The 13017-nt window shown below is 40.8% G+C and overlaps 1 protein-coding gene across 1 annotated transcript in view; it reads left to right on the top strand.

Annotated features, from left to right (window-relative positions):
* The window catches only part of SKAP2 (src kinase associated phosphoprotein 2), a 102649-nt gene that overhangs the window by 50220 nt on the left and 39412 nt on the right, over positions 1-13017 (top strand). The window contains exons 6-9 of the mRNA XM_081883415.1: positions 275-358; positions 7290-7414; positions 8300-8363; positions 8857-8979. Coding sequence (XP_081739541.1) covers positions 275-358; positions 7290-7414; positions 8300-8363; positions 8857-8979 — 396 coding nt within the window. The remainder of the gene's footprint in view (positions 1-274; positions 359-7289; positions 7415-8299; positions 8364-8856; positions 8980-13017) is intronic.

Raw genomic sequence — 13017 nt, forward strand, 5'->3', positions numbered from 1 at the left:
CTCCCCTCACACAAACACAAAAAAACATACCAGCACATATACTTGCCTACATACCCTTATTTTGGCTAACAAAAAATACAGTAGAAATAATAAAGCCTATATTACCGTTTATTTACACTGCTTAATTTTTTTTGTTCCAACATTACATTTCTGCTTTTTAATTGAGAAGTCAGTTCCATCTTTAAAAAAGAAAATCCGTAATTGAAACAGATATGAAGTGTGTTACTGAATTTTGTGTAGAATGCCCAACTAATACACATTGTGTTAATTGCAGACCACAGCTTTCTTGGCTTTGAGTGGCAAAAGCGGTGGTGTGCTCTGACTCCAACAGTCTTCTACTATTATGGAAGTGACAAAGGTATTGTAAAAATTTGTGGTTTATCTTAGAATCCAGTGCAATGCGGTTGACTGTTTGCAGACCTCTAGGGTCGCCCTGTTGTTTTGAGGCATTCCGGATTCCCGTGCAACATTCATGGCCTTTGTATAATGGTCTCTGTGTTTCCAGATGGCGTGAATGTACTGTATCTGCTATATGTTGTCTTATCTCTTCTGTTCTTTCCTTTGGAATTTCAGATAGGTCCTTCTCCCCCCCCCCCAACTTTGATCAGTTTTCAAGATGCCTTAGCATTATCCCCACTTAGTTTCCTTTGTTGTTTCTTCTTCTCTCCTCCCCTCCGTAAGTGGTTTTGAAGTTTCGTACCTGTTTACCATCTTCTTGTCTCAATTTAGTTCCAGATGGAATTAATGACAATCTTGAATTTGCAAGGCAGAACAGTTTGCATTGTGGGAACACCTCTATACTTAGGATGTATTTCATTCCATGTTAAAATTCCTGTTTATTATATAACCCCTTCCAAAAGTGGTTTGTCCTATAATTGTGAAATTTGGTAGAGAAGATCTCTTGGGTGAGGGGCAGATCTTTTCTGAATTTCAGAGAAGTCGGATGAAAGATGGTTGGTTGCAGTAGTTAAAAAACTGGAGGCAGTTCTTATTTATGAGTTGGCATGTGCACACTGGCAACTTTCACAAAAGTGAGCAGTGCCCACTGGGCTATCTAGTGCTCCCTGGCTCTCTTCCAAGTACTTCAGTCTCCTGCAATTTCTCCTGCATCTCACGAATTCCTTTCTTAATAATTAATAACGGCAGCTAGGACTTTATAGACAGGGCTCAAAAACCACCTGCCTCCATTGTAGCCTGTTGCCAGCATTTTCTTGCTGGCTTTATCTGTGGTTTTCACATGTACAAAATGGCCAGGGTGCCCAGGAACTGCCACCCCACTGCTTTGAGCATACAGTGGTACCTCGGCTTACATATGCTTCAGGTTACAGACTCCGCTAACCCAGAAATAGTACCTTGGGTTAAGAACTTTGCTTCAGGATGAGAACAGAAATCATGCTCCAGCGGCGCAGCGGCAGCAGGAGGCCCCATTAGCTAAAGTGGTGCTTCAGGTTAAGAACAGTTTCAGGTTAAGAACGGACCTCCGGAACGAATTAAGTACTTAACCTGAGGTACCACTGTACTTGGTACACATGTTGTTGAAATTATTGGGGAGTGTGCCTCCAAATGGTTGTTGCTTGAAAACAACCCGAGAAGTTACTTGTACACCAAGACACACTAGTTGCTATACAAAAGTTTGAGGGAGAGAGAGACTCTTCATAGATATGTCATGAGGTGTGCTGCAAAATTAAGGCCACCCCAAAAGCTGACATTAGTATGCACACCAATACATTCTGCTTCTAGATTACTACAAAAATCTGAGAATGGGCATTTTTGCATATACAGTGGTACCTCGCAAGACGAATGCCTCGCAAGACGGAAAACACGCAAGACGAAAGGGTTTTTCGTTTTTTGAGTTGCTTCGCAAGACGATTTTCCCTATGGGCTTGCTTCGCAAGACGAAAACATCTTGCGAGTTTGTTTCCTTTTTTCTTAAAACCGCTTGAAGAGGTGCAGTTGCGACTGACTGTGCTTCGCAAGACGAAAAACCGCGCAAGACGAAAAGACTCGCTGAACGAATTAATTTCGTCTTGCGAGGCACCACTGTAGCTGTGTGAGAGGCTTACTGTAGTTATATACCCACAGTGGACTGATATACACAGCAAACTAAACATACATGGGAAAGGTGTATTGTCTTCTAGGAGTTCTGTTGTGTGTTTAGACATAGATTTGATGAAGGGGACACCTCCAGAAATGTGTGTGCACACATCTGTGTGTGTGCAGTGTAAACATCAAATTAATTAATATTAAAGGCCAGCTGTTCCTTTTCTGAGATGTTTGCTATGCTAACACTCTTTGTGTCTCTTGTGCAGAAGTCTCATTCAGGAAATACCAAATCTGGCACTTGGCAAACATCCTTTAGCTCAAGGATGTTTTTTAACAACTGCAGTAGCACTAATTGCAGAAGCACTGTGTGAGCAGACAGTTTAGATTGTGAAGTTAAGGAAATCTGTTTCTTAACAATCATACATGGCAGAGAACTCATGTTATTTAGGCATGACCTGTAGATCTGTCCTCCTCATTGAGGTTGCCTTGTGACGTAAGCAGAGTTCAAGTAAGAGTAAAGAAAAACAATTAAGAAGGCTCAAACTAGTGACTACCGTGAAAAGTGAAAGATATTCCCTTGTTTCAGCACAGGTCCATTTCCCATCTATCTTGCAGCAGGTGTTTCAGAGAATGCCCTTACAGCACTGCCTGTTAAAAAAAATGTTTAGGGCTGCATTCAGAGGCAGAAAAATAAATTTGATTCATAATTATAGCATCAGAGTTTCCCTTGAGGTAGAAAAGAACCCAGATCTACTGAACTTTTTATTACAGAAAATGGTTAACTGCTTTTTGAATTTCTAATGATTCTCGGCTGAATTGGAACTACTTGCAGCTTGAAGATGAATCTTTACTAGGATTCCACTGTGAGTCTTATTAGGAAGGCAGTATGATTGCAAAATTTGTTTTCAAAGGCCATTGCAAGAATGTTAGCAGCACCATTTAATTCTGTTGTTTACAAGTAATTATTGTTATAGCTGCTGGCTGGCCATACGTTTTGTTGTTAATGGTCCAGATTGACTAGTAGATGTTTTGTCAATGGAGCTAATAGTTAGGAAATAGTTCAAGGTGTCTCTTGAATTTCTTGAAAGGGAGAGGCTTCCAGGGTTTGGAAGGTGACAGCTAGGGCTGGGCAATATCTGGTTTTCAACATTGCAATATATCAACAGCTAAACATCACGATAAACTGATATATCTCAGTGTCTGAAATAAGAATGAAGCTATGGAGAGGTACCTGCTGGTTTCGTGGTTTTTTTCTGCATTGTGATTTTTGTATAGCGCATGCGCGCGCACACACACACACACACACACAATGATTTGTGACATATTGCCAGGTCAAAAATTATAAAACCGATATCATGATATGGACTTCAAACTGGTTTTGGATAATATAGCACTGTGATATAGCCCTGTGACAGATCTCCCCGCCATCTATGTGTGAGCGAAGAAACAGGTATACAGATGAATCCTGTATACCCAAAGGAGCGTCTCCAGCCCCACCATTCAGCCCGGACACTGAGAAGGCTGAGGGCCTTTTGGCGGTTCCCTCATTGTAAGTAGTGATGTTACAGGGAACCAGAAAGAGGGCCTTCTCAGTAGTGGTGCCCTCCCTTCAGATGTGAAGGAGATAAGCAGCTATCTTATCTTTAAAAGACATCTGAAGGCAGCCCTGTTTAGGGAAGTTTTTAATATTTAATGTTGTATTGTTTTTAACACTTGATTGGAAGCCGCCCAGAGTGGCTGGGGAAACTCAGCCAGATGGGCGGGGTATAAATAATAAATTATTATTTATTATTATTATTATTAGCAATTTTGAGCAAAGACACACACACACACAGAGGAGAGAAAGCATATTTGCATGGAAACTCTTGCTGTATCAGCCCTCTGCAAAATATAATTAAATTATATCCATTGGAAAGGAAAAGAGCCCTTTCCTGAACTTTTTCCAGGCATGTCGTGAAGGTTTTGTAGATAATAATTGCTTTGAGTTTTGCTTCATGTCCAATGTATTATCAATGAACTTTAGGGACGGGGGTGGCGCTGTGGTCTAAACCACTGAGCCTCTTGGGCTTGCCAGTCAGAAGGTTGGCGGTTCAAATGCCCGCAACAGGGTGAGCTCCTGCTCCTCTGTTCCAGCTCCTGCCAACCTAGCAGTTCGAAAGCACACTAGTGCAAGTAGATAAATAGGTACCATTGTGGTGGGAAGGTAAACAGCGTTTCCGTGCGCTCTGGTTTCCATTTCGGTGTTCCATTGCACCAGAAGTGGTTTAGTCATGCTGTCTACATGACCCAGAAAGCTGTCTGTGGACAAACACCAGCTCCCTCGGCCTAAAAGTGAGATCAGCACCACAACCCCATATTCGCCTTTGACTGGACTTAACCTTCCAGGGGTCCTTTACCATTTTACCTATCAATGAACTTCTGTAAGAAGGTTGAGCGTGCTTTGTATGTGGATACCGTTGCCAGTAAACCAAGTTTAGCTCTATCGGATGCCTGCCAGTAGATGCTCTTACCTTAAGCACAAAACAGCTGTTTCTGGTAGTAGGCAGCACCATTTATTTCTGGGGAAATGTAAGAGAAGTCACAGGGCAACTTCCCTCATTCCTTCCAGCTTCTTGTACTTGTAGGTTTTTGGGGTGACTCTGAGCATGTTTGTATTCCTTAGCCATCCAGTCTGGTAGCCACTGGTGACCCTGTCACTCATGACTTTATCTAACCCTCTTTGTGTTTAGTTTACTTTGAATTTAGCTATGCAGTTTACCCTAGTGACATCCCCTGGCTACACACAACATGCTTTCGATTGTGTGAAAAAAAACCTATTGACAACTTTTTAAAAAATTGCTGCCTATTTTGTTAAATGATTTGTAGTTCTTGCAAGAGGAGATATATATAGCAGGCCCTGGTTTACTTTCTCGCGCTATATTAATGGCATCCCAGGTTATCATTTCTAGAAATGGAATGGTCAACTCTTCAGCCTTCCTCTATTGTGAAGAGCTGTCCTGTATATCCGTTCACCTCCTAGGCAGCAAAATTCTCTCCCTGCCACCTTAGTCTGAGATATAATCTGCAGTCCTCCCTGATACAGACCTGCGGTGCCACATTTGCTACTTCTTCAATCTGTACACTTTACTAGTTCAGATACGCATTAGACTGATAATAATCTCCACTAACAGACTTTGGATTCTATGCTCAACATAAATTATTCAAGTCAAGAATATAGGCACTCTTTTGCCTATATTATTGACCATTTTGCGGTTTTATTCTGAAATAGATATGTGAGCATTTGCAGAATTTGCGTGAACAAGTGGCAATTGGGAGCTTTGTAAGACTTTGCACATTTTCAAAGGCATGATCAGAACCCTCATAAGAGGTCTAGAAATGTGCTGATTTTAAAGGAAAGGGGGATATTGAGGATTTGGCACCAGGCATTAGATCTCATGGAAACTTGCTGGTGAATTACAGCAGAACAGTTCTAACTATTCCTCTCATCAATTGGAGCTAGTACAGCATGGGCATGCCACAAGTTTAATGGAGATTATTTATTTCCTGATACATGTTAAAATGTTTTCCTTTTGATTATTTAGACCCAGGAATGGTTTGCATGGTGTTGTTGCAAAATGCAGGGCACTTAGCTTATGTTTGTTTGTTTGTTTGTTTGTTTGTTTATTCCCTGCCCATCTGGGCGGCTTCCAACAAAAGATTAAAAATACATTAAAACATCAGTCATTAAAAACCTCCATAAACAGGGCTGCCTTCAGATGTCTTCTAAATGTCATATAGTTGTTTATTTCTTTGACATCTGATGGGAGGGCGTTCCACAGGGCAGGTGCCACTACCGAGAAGACTGTCTGCCTGGTTCCCTGCAACTTCGCTTCTCACAGTGAGGGAACCGCCACAAGGCCCTCGGAGCTGGACCTCATTGTCCAGGCAGAACGATGAGGGTGGAGACGCTCCTTCAGGTATACTGGGTCTAGGCCATTTAGGGCTTTAAAGGTCAGCACCAACACTTTGAATTGTGCTTGGAAACATACTGGTTCACTCATTGAACTGGTTAGTATTGTACCGCTAAGCCAATCCATGACTTAGTGCAAATGTGGACGTTCCCAGAGAGATCCCTGCTGCATTGCTCCTTCTTTGGTCCTGCTGCTGCAAGGCTGCTCTGAGCTCAGCAATGGTTTGGTTTGAAAAGCCACAAGTGGTAAGCCATAGAACAAACGTTGGCCAGAGCTCATGGACAAACTGCAAGCATAGGTGGGTTTGGACAATGTGCTAAACCATGGGCTGGTTTACCTCATAGGAGTGCAATGTGGCCCCAATCTCGTTAGCAGCTTGCATGTTTGTGCTAAGCCATGGTTTGGCTTGGAATAATGTGCACAATGCTTCTTTGTTTCTCCCCAGCGTACTTTGCACGTGTAGGCCCTGAACATTATACTGATAGATATTCAAATTTGTGAGAGCTTTCTCAGAAGTTTCCTAGCTTGCTTTGCTTTTATCTAAATAGCAGGGTGGTCAGTATACTTCAACCCTGTTTAGTGTTCACCCTTTTCCCCAGACCATAGCTTAATATGTTAAGAAGGCTATGCAAAGAGGTCTCCAAACCAATTTTCTGTTTGTCCTGAGGGTACCTTTATCTTGAAATGGTTGTGTATACTTGGCTTTTGGGTTGTTTCAGAAGAAGTCAGAATAAGCTGAGCATTTTCTAGGCTCCTTTAGATTCCTTCACATTAGTCAGTAGGTGAAGAACCCCTTTTTACAGTTGTTGTTAACAGCCCCTGAAGTTCATTTCTTCTTTTTTGAGATGCAATAGTGGGGCAGATGTACCAAGGAGATCAGTAAGTTCTTCTTCACTGGACAGATTTTTCCAGTGGCTACTGAACCAGAAAGAGACACTGATTTATGATGCACTTGTCTTGCAAGTTCCATGTTCCAGTTCTTGGTTCTCCCTGGGTACAGAAATCATTGCATGTACTTCTCACTAAATGTGACCATCTGTAAGTATCATCCTGGGGGATTCTGTAGGCAGCTTTAATAAAAATGTGCTTTGTTTGTACCTTCTCTTTAAAGGAGAGGCTTTTCTCTTTTTTTTAATCACTTATAGCATCACCTAAACCATTCGGCTAATAACGTCTAACCTATTCTCTCGAATATTCATGAAATGGAAAACAAAATCTGAATAAATGATAACCTGCCGTGCCATTCACGTTCAGCGTTGCAAATGAAGTTCTATCTTTGCTTTTTATCTACAACAGACAAACAACAGAAAGGTGAATTTGCTATAGATGGCTACACCGTCAGAATGAATAATACCCTTCGGAAGGATGGAAAGAAAGATTGCTGTTTTGAAATCGCTGCTCCTGATAAACGCATTTATCAGGTTGGACTTCTTATGTCATCTTGAAATTAAATTGATAAAAACTGTTACTGTTCCAGTTATGAAGACATTAACGTTTCAATAAAACAACTCCTGACATGTTCAAGAAAAAGTAACTCTTGATTTGCTTACCTTGTACATTCATTCATATATATGTATATGAATAGATTAAACATTATACTATCTTTTTGGATAAGAACAACCAATATACCATTTTTATCTGCTGTTCCATTCCACAGCTTATATTTAAATATCTATTATCTAATAGGTCTGCTCTTGGATGAATAATAATGTAAATATTATATATATAAACCCCCCAAATGTTAAACATATCTTGTATTGCTTTGAGGACGGGGAAGGAAATCTAAGTTAAAGGCACATATCAGCTATGTGATTCAAGATCTATCAGCTAGGCATCAGTGTGGAATGTAAGTTTAATAAGTTTTAAATATCTGAGATTGCAGTTGAAAGCCAGTTAATTAAGTTGTCAGGTACTGTGTTGGAATCTGACAAGAACATTTTTAAGAAAACTGTACCCAGCAGTCTAAAGAAATTCATGGGTGTCTTCTAATTGTCAAGGGCGAATTTTGTTCATCAGTCCTGCTTTTGACATTGATGAAGAGAAGCAGCTTTTTTTTCTGCACAGCTGCCAGCTGCTGATCAGAGTTCCAAATCCATCATCCTCTGCTTCAATTACGTAAATTTGTCAAAATTAACTGTACATTATAAGAAGCATCCTTGCAAGAAAAGTACCAGAAGACATGTAAAGAATTGCTAATGGTGCCTTGAAGAAGTGACAAGAATGTTACTTTCTTTTCATTACTGATACTGTGCTGGCTGTATTTTTATGCTCATGATTCCTACTAGTAAAATCAACTTTTTGAACAGTTTACAGCTGCTACTTCCAAGGAAGCTGTGGAATGGGTGAAGACGTTGAGACACGCAATACGAGGTAAGCCAGTTGTTGAAAAGAGCCTTTGTTTACAGTGCATGTTGGAATTTCAATCGTTATCGCTTTCTAATAGATTTTCTGTTTATTGATCTTGGCATTTCATTGTGGCCATTTTTGTGTAACACGTTTCCTGATTTCAGCTTTCTGTGTGAGTGTGAATAAGGAATCCTTTGTGCACTTGGGTATAAGTTCTTGTAGACTCGGCTGGACTTGCTTCCTAAGAAATATACATAGTAATAAGCTGAGGACATGCGACTGAGTTAAATTCCACTGAAATAGAGATGTGCCTGTTTTTATTCAGCTGGTGCTAGCTAAATAAAAACAGTCACATCTGCATTTCAGAGGCGTCTCTTAATAAGCTAGAACTGGGGCATTGAATTTCCTTGGATTTAAAATGGAAGCGTCAGAATTATTTTGCTTTTCTTTCGCATTCCTTGTGGCTGTGTTCACTGGGTGGGTACCTGTTGAATAGCTCTTGCATTCTTCTGAACAGACATGGGATCTGAAGATATTCTTGAGGAGGATGAAGAAGAATATGATGACATTGAGGAAAGTGGCGTTCCTTCTCAACAACCAAGCACAGAGCCAGACGAAGATATTTATGAAGAACTTCCAGGTATTGGGATGGGGAGAGCCTGGGTTGCATAGTGGAGATGCCATGTAGAGCTCTGAAGGGACAGAAAGGGTTGGTGGAAAGAATTGATTCTAGCAGATTGTTCTTGGCTATGGCAGACCTGAACCAAGCTCAACTGTCTGGTCTTAGGTGAGTCATAGTGTGTCAGCCTCAGTTCCACATGGTCTTCCATGATTAATGCCAGATGCTTGTGGTATTTAAAGAAGTGTGGTGGGGTTGTTTTTTACTAGGTTTAAAAGAACTATTCACTTTGAGCTAATAAGGGCATTGAAACTAGACAGGAATTGTAGAAATGGTCTCTTGAGATTATTGGCTCGTTAGCATCATCTCTGCTACATAATTTTCTAATTAAAACGTTGACGTGCCTTACAGCTTTGTCTCACCAACGCAGTCACTCATTCCTGCCCACTTTATTCATGGTGTCACTTGCATTAACCATTTTTCTTCACACTCTCTGTTTTTATCAGTATGTTCCCTCGTACTATGATCTCATAACCCCTGCATATAAGCACAGGATGTGTGGGTTTTTTTGTTTCATATCTGGGGTTGTAGAGAGGAACTGTCAACAAAGGTTTGGCGTGGGGCTTGGCTTGATTTTTTCCTAATTGGATCCAGCATGAATCTGATCGTGCCATGATTTCTTCTCTGGATTTTTCAGTTACGGAAAAGTTTTTCTGCATCTTGACGCCCTGATGTAAATCTCATTCAAACCTTCCTTTTGGCACCTAGTGCTGAACTTCACTCCAGCAAGAAGAAAGTGGCAGGACAGGGTCTGTAGGGATGTAAATACATGGAAATGAGGTGTCCTCCTTGCTGCGGTTTAAAGAGATCTTGAATATAGAGAGCTGCAACACTTATTACTGTAAATGTAAAGGGGAGAGTGGGGTATAGCTCTAGAACGGGCTTGGCAAAACTTGGCCCTCCAGATGTTCTGGGACTACAACTCCCATCATCCCTAGCTAACAGGACCAGTGGTCAGGGATGATGGGGATTGTAGTCTCAAAACATCTGGTGGGCCAAGTTTGGCCATGCCTGCTCTAGAATAAAATAATGCTATCAGAAGGTAAGTTGGTAAATATAAATTACTTCCATCTGATGTGTTTCAGATATTACAGCTATATTTTCTAGGGAACCAAAATAAGTTCAGTGCATAAGGAAAGACACAGACTGAAAACTATTGTAGACTTTTTATCAGCAGGTGTATCAAGCGGTGTGCTGCTATGTTAGCTCATTTTAAAACTTGGTTAATGAGAAACAGTAACAAATCTCAAACAGACCCCCGGGTATAGGACAGAATATAAATTCAATTAACAACAACAACAACAACAACAATACAGGGAATGTTGCAAATTTGAAATCTACCCAATGGTTGGAATGTATCAATTATTAAGATCATTTGGGGGAAAGTTTCAAGAAAGGCAGAGCCCAGAATTCTCACCACTGACCACAATGCAATAATGCACAGTTTGAAAGCAAAGAGCTGTTGGGTAATATGAAGCTTTGGGACTTTGTTTTGGAATGGTTGAACTTTGAAAAATATCAAAAGAAGGCATAATTAAGTCATGCTATCCAATAGGATATGGGTTGAGCACTGAACCTTTCCCTCCAGTATTGCCGAGTAAGACAGATATTTAACTATTTATTGACATGATATGGATCACTTAAGAGACTGCGCAAAGTTTGAAAAGTTAATGCCAGCTGTTGGCCTAACAGGAGGAGTATTAGGTCCAATTTACAAAACTAGCTCTAATTCAGAAACAGTGAAAAAATAAATAAATGCCAGGTATAATGGGAGGCAGATTTATTAAAGTAAATTCCTGATGAATTATGGAAGTAGATGTGGAAAAATACACAGTATTTTACATATACTACATTACATTCAACAGGCTTCAAGACTGAATAAAATTTACCCAAATGTAAGCAATTTGGGCTGGTGCTGTCAAACATCAGGTGCAATTTACTCCATGTTTTTTGGACATGATTTTCCATTACTATTAGTACCCATTCCTCACAGGGGCATTTCCCCTGTCTTTCCTCAATTGTCCAATCACTACAGCAGTTTTCGTGGTGGCAGGTGTTTTGCATTTTCCTCACTTTTCTGCAGAATCAAAGAATGACCTCGAAATATTATCTCGTCCAACCAAATCCTTGCCAGTGCAGGAAATTCATTACTACAGCACTCTTGATAGGTAGCCATCTGCCTTAAAAACTTCTAACCAAGGGTACAGCACCTTCTAAGGCAGACTGTCCAACAGCTTGGACCACCAGGATGTTCTTCCTAATGTTTGATCCTAGTATCCATATTGACATTAATTTAATTATGACTTGCTCCCTTTAGTCTCACCCTTCTACTATAATTGACAATGCTGTTGTCCTGTGCACATTACTTTTGTACTTTGCTAGCTGTTTAAAGTAGGTTTAAAGCATTGAGTATTGGCCCGCTTAACCCAGGTATAAGGTAAAAAGGGCCATCATTTTTTTTTGCAAAATGACACTCTCCCTGTCACCATCACAGCTAAGTTGTACATCTGCACCAAGCTTGGCTGAGAATGGAATATAGATTTCAAAGATAGCCTCCTGCCAAAACAAGGAGGTGGGGGAATCTTTCAATTCGTTTTTAAGACATGGGTACTCAAGACTAGAGAGAACCCAGAGTTGTGCCACATTTTCCAGATATTATGATTCTTTCTAATAACACCAGGGTGTTCTGTAGAAACAATTTTTTCCCTTGAACAGAGCAGAATAGTTTCAGACTGATGCATAGTACCAATTTGTTGCTTCATTAAAATCTTTAGCTTGTCTTGTAGATTGATAAGACCTCAGTCCTGTACACATTGACCTGGGAGTAAATCCCACAGAACTCAATGGGACTTCTGAATAGACTTGCATAGGATTGTGTTGCAATTCTCTTGCTAAGTAAGGAGCTGTTTATTGGATAAGGGAGACTAATCTATTGATACCTTGCGCCATAAATCTGTTTTTACAAGGGGGAAGATGACTAATTTATTTTCTGGTAACAGTGTAAATTTATTGTAGTTGTCTAATATTATTCTCAACAGCACCAGGATTCTAGGCTGCCTCTGCTTCTCAGCCAAAGTCGCATTCCAGAGTTCCCTTGAGCTCACTTGGACTAACACCAGTAATTTGTAAGCAGACTGCATTTGGGCTGCTCTGAGCCTTTTCTCAGTTTTTAGAGAATTAGGAGGCATAATTTCATTCCCTTCCAGGTTTTGCTTTGTGGGCAGGCATTTGCTTCCTCCACAGAGTAGGTGTACCTGCAGTCAGCTGAGTTTCCTCTGCTTAACATCTCATAAAGTACAAAGTGTGCCCAGTTCCAGTTAGGGCAGCGGTTCTCAACCTGTGGGTCCCCAGATGTTGTTGGACTACAACTCCCATCATCCCTGAGCTGTGGCCTTGCTAGCTAGGGGTGATGGGAGTTGTAGTTCAACAACAGGTTGAGAAAGGCTGATTTAGGGTAAAACAAGCAGCGAGTTGGAGCCGCTCCCCTAGGAGGAAAGACTGCAGCATTTGGGTATTTTTTTTTAGTTTAGAGAAAGAGGTGACATGATAGACGTTTACAAAATTATACACAGCATAGAGAAAGTGGATAGAGAAAAGTTCTTCTCCATCTCTTATATAGTGCTAGAACTCGTGGGCATCCAATGAAGCTGAATATTGGTAGATTCAGGGCAGAGTGAAACAATGTGCTATTTCATGCAGCACATAGTTAAATGATAGAACTCGCTCCCACAGGAGACAGTGATGGCCACTAACTTGAATGTCTTCAGAAGAAGATTCAACAAATCCAAAGAGGATTAAGGTTATCAGCACCTGAGAGCCACAACGGCCATGTCATACCTCCACTGTCAGAGGCCATATTCCAGTTGCTGGGAATTGCAGGTGGGCAGAGTGCTGTTGTGCTCAGTTCTTCCTTGCAGGCTTCTCTTAAGCAACTGTTTGGCTACAGTGAGGCTGGACAAGATGAACCACTGGCCTGATCCAGAAGGCTCTTCTGATGTT

Source organism: Podarcis melisellensis (genome assembly GCF_964234715.1).
Source record: "Podarcis melisellensis genome assembly, chromosome: 12".
NCBI classification, from domain to species: Eukaryota; Metazoa; Chordata; class Lepidosauria; order Squamata; family Lacertidae; genus Podarcis; species Podarcis melisellensis.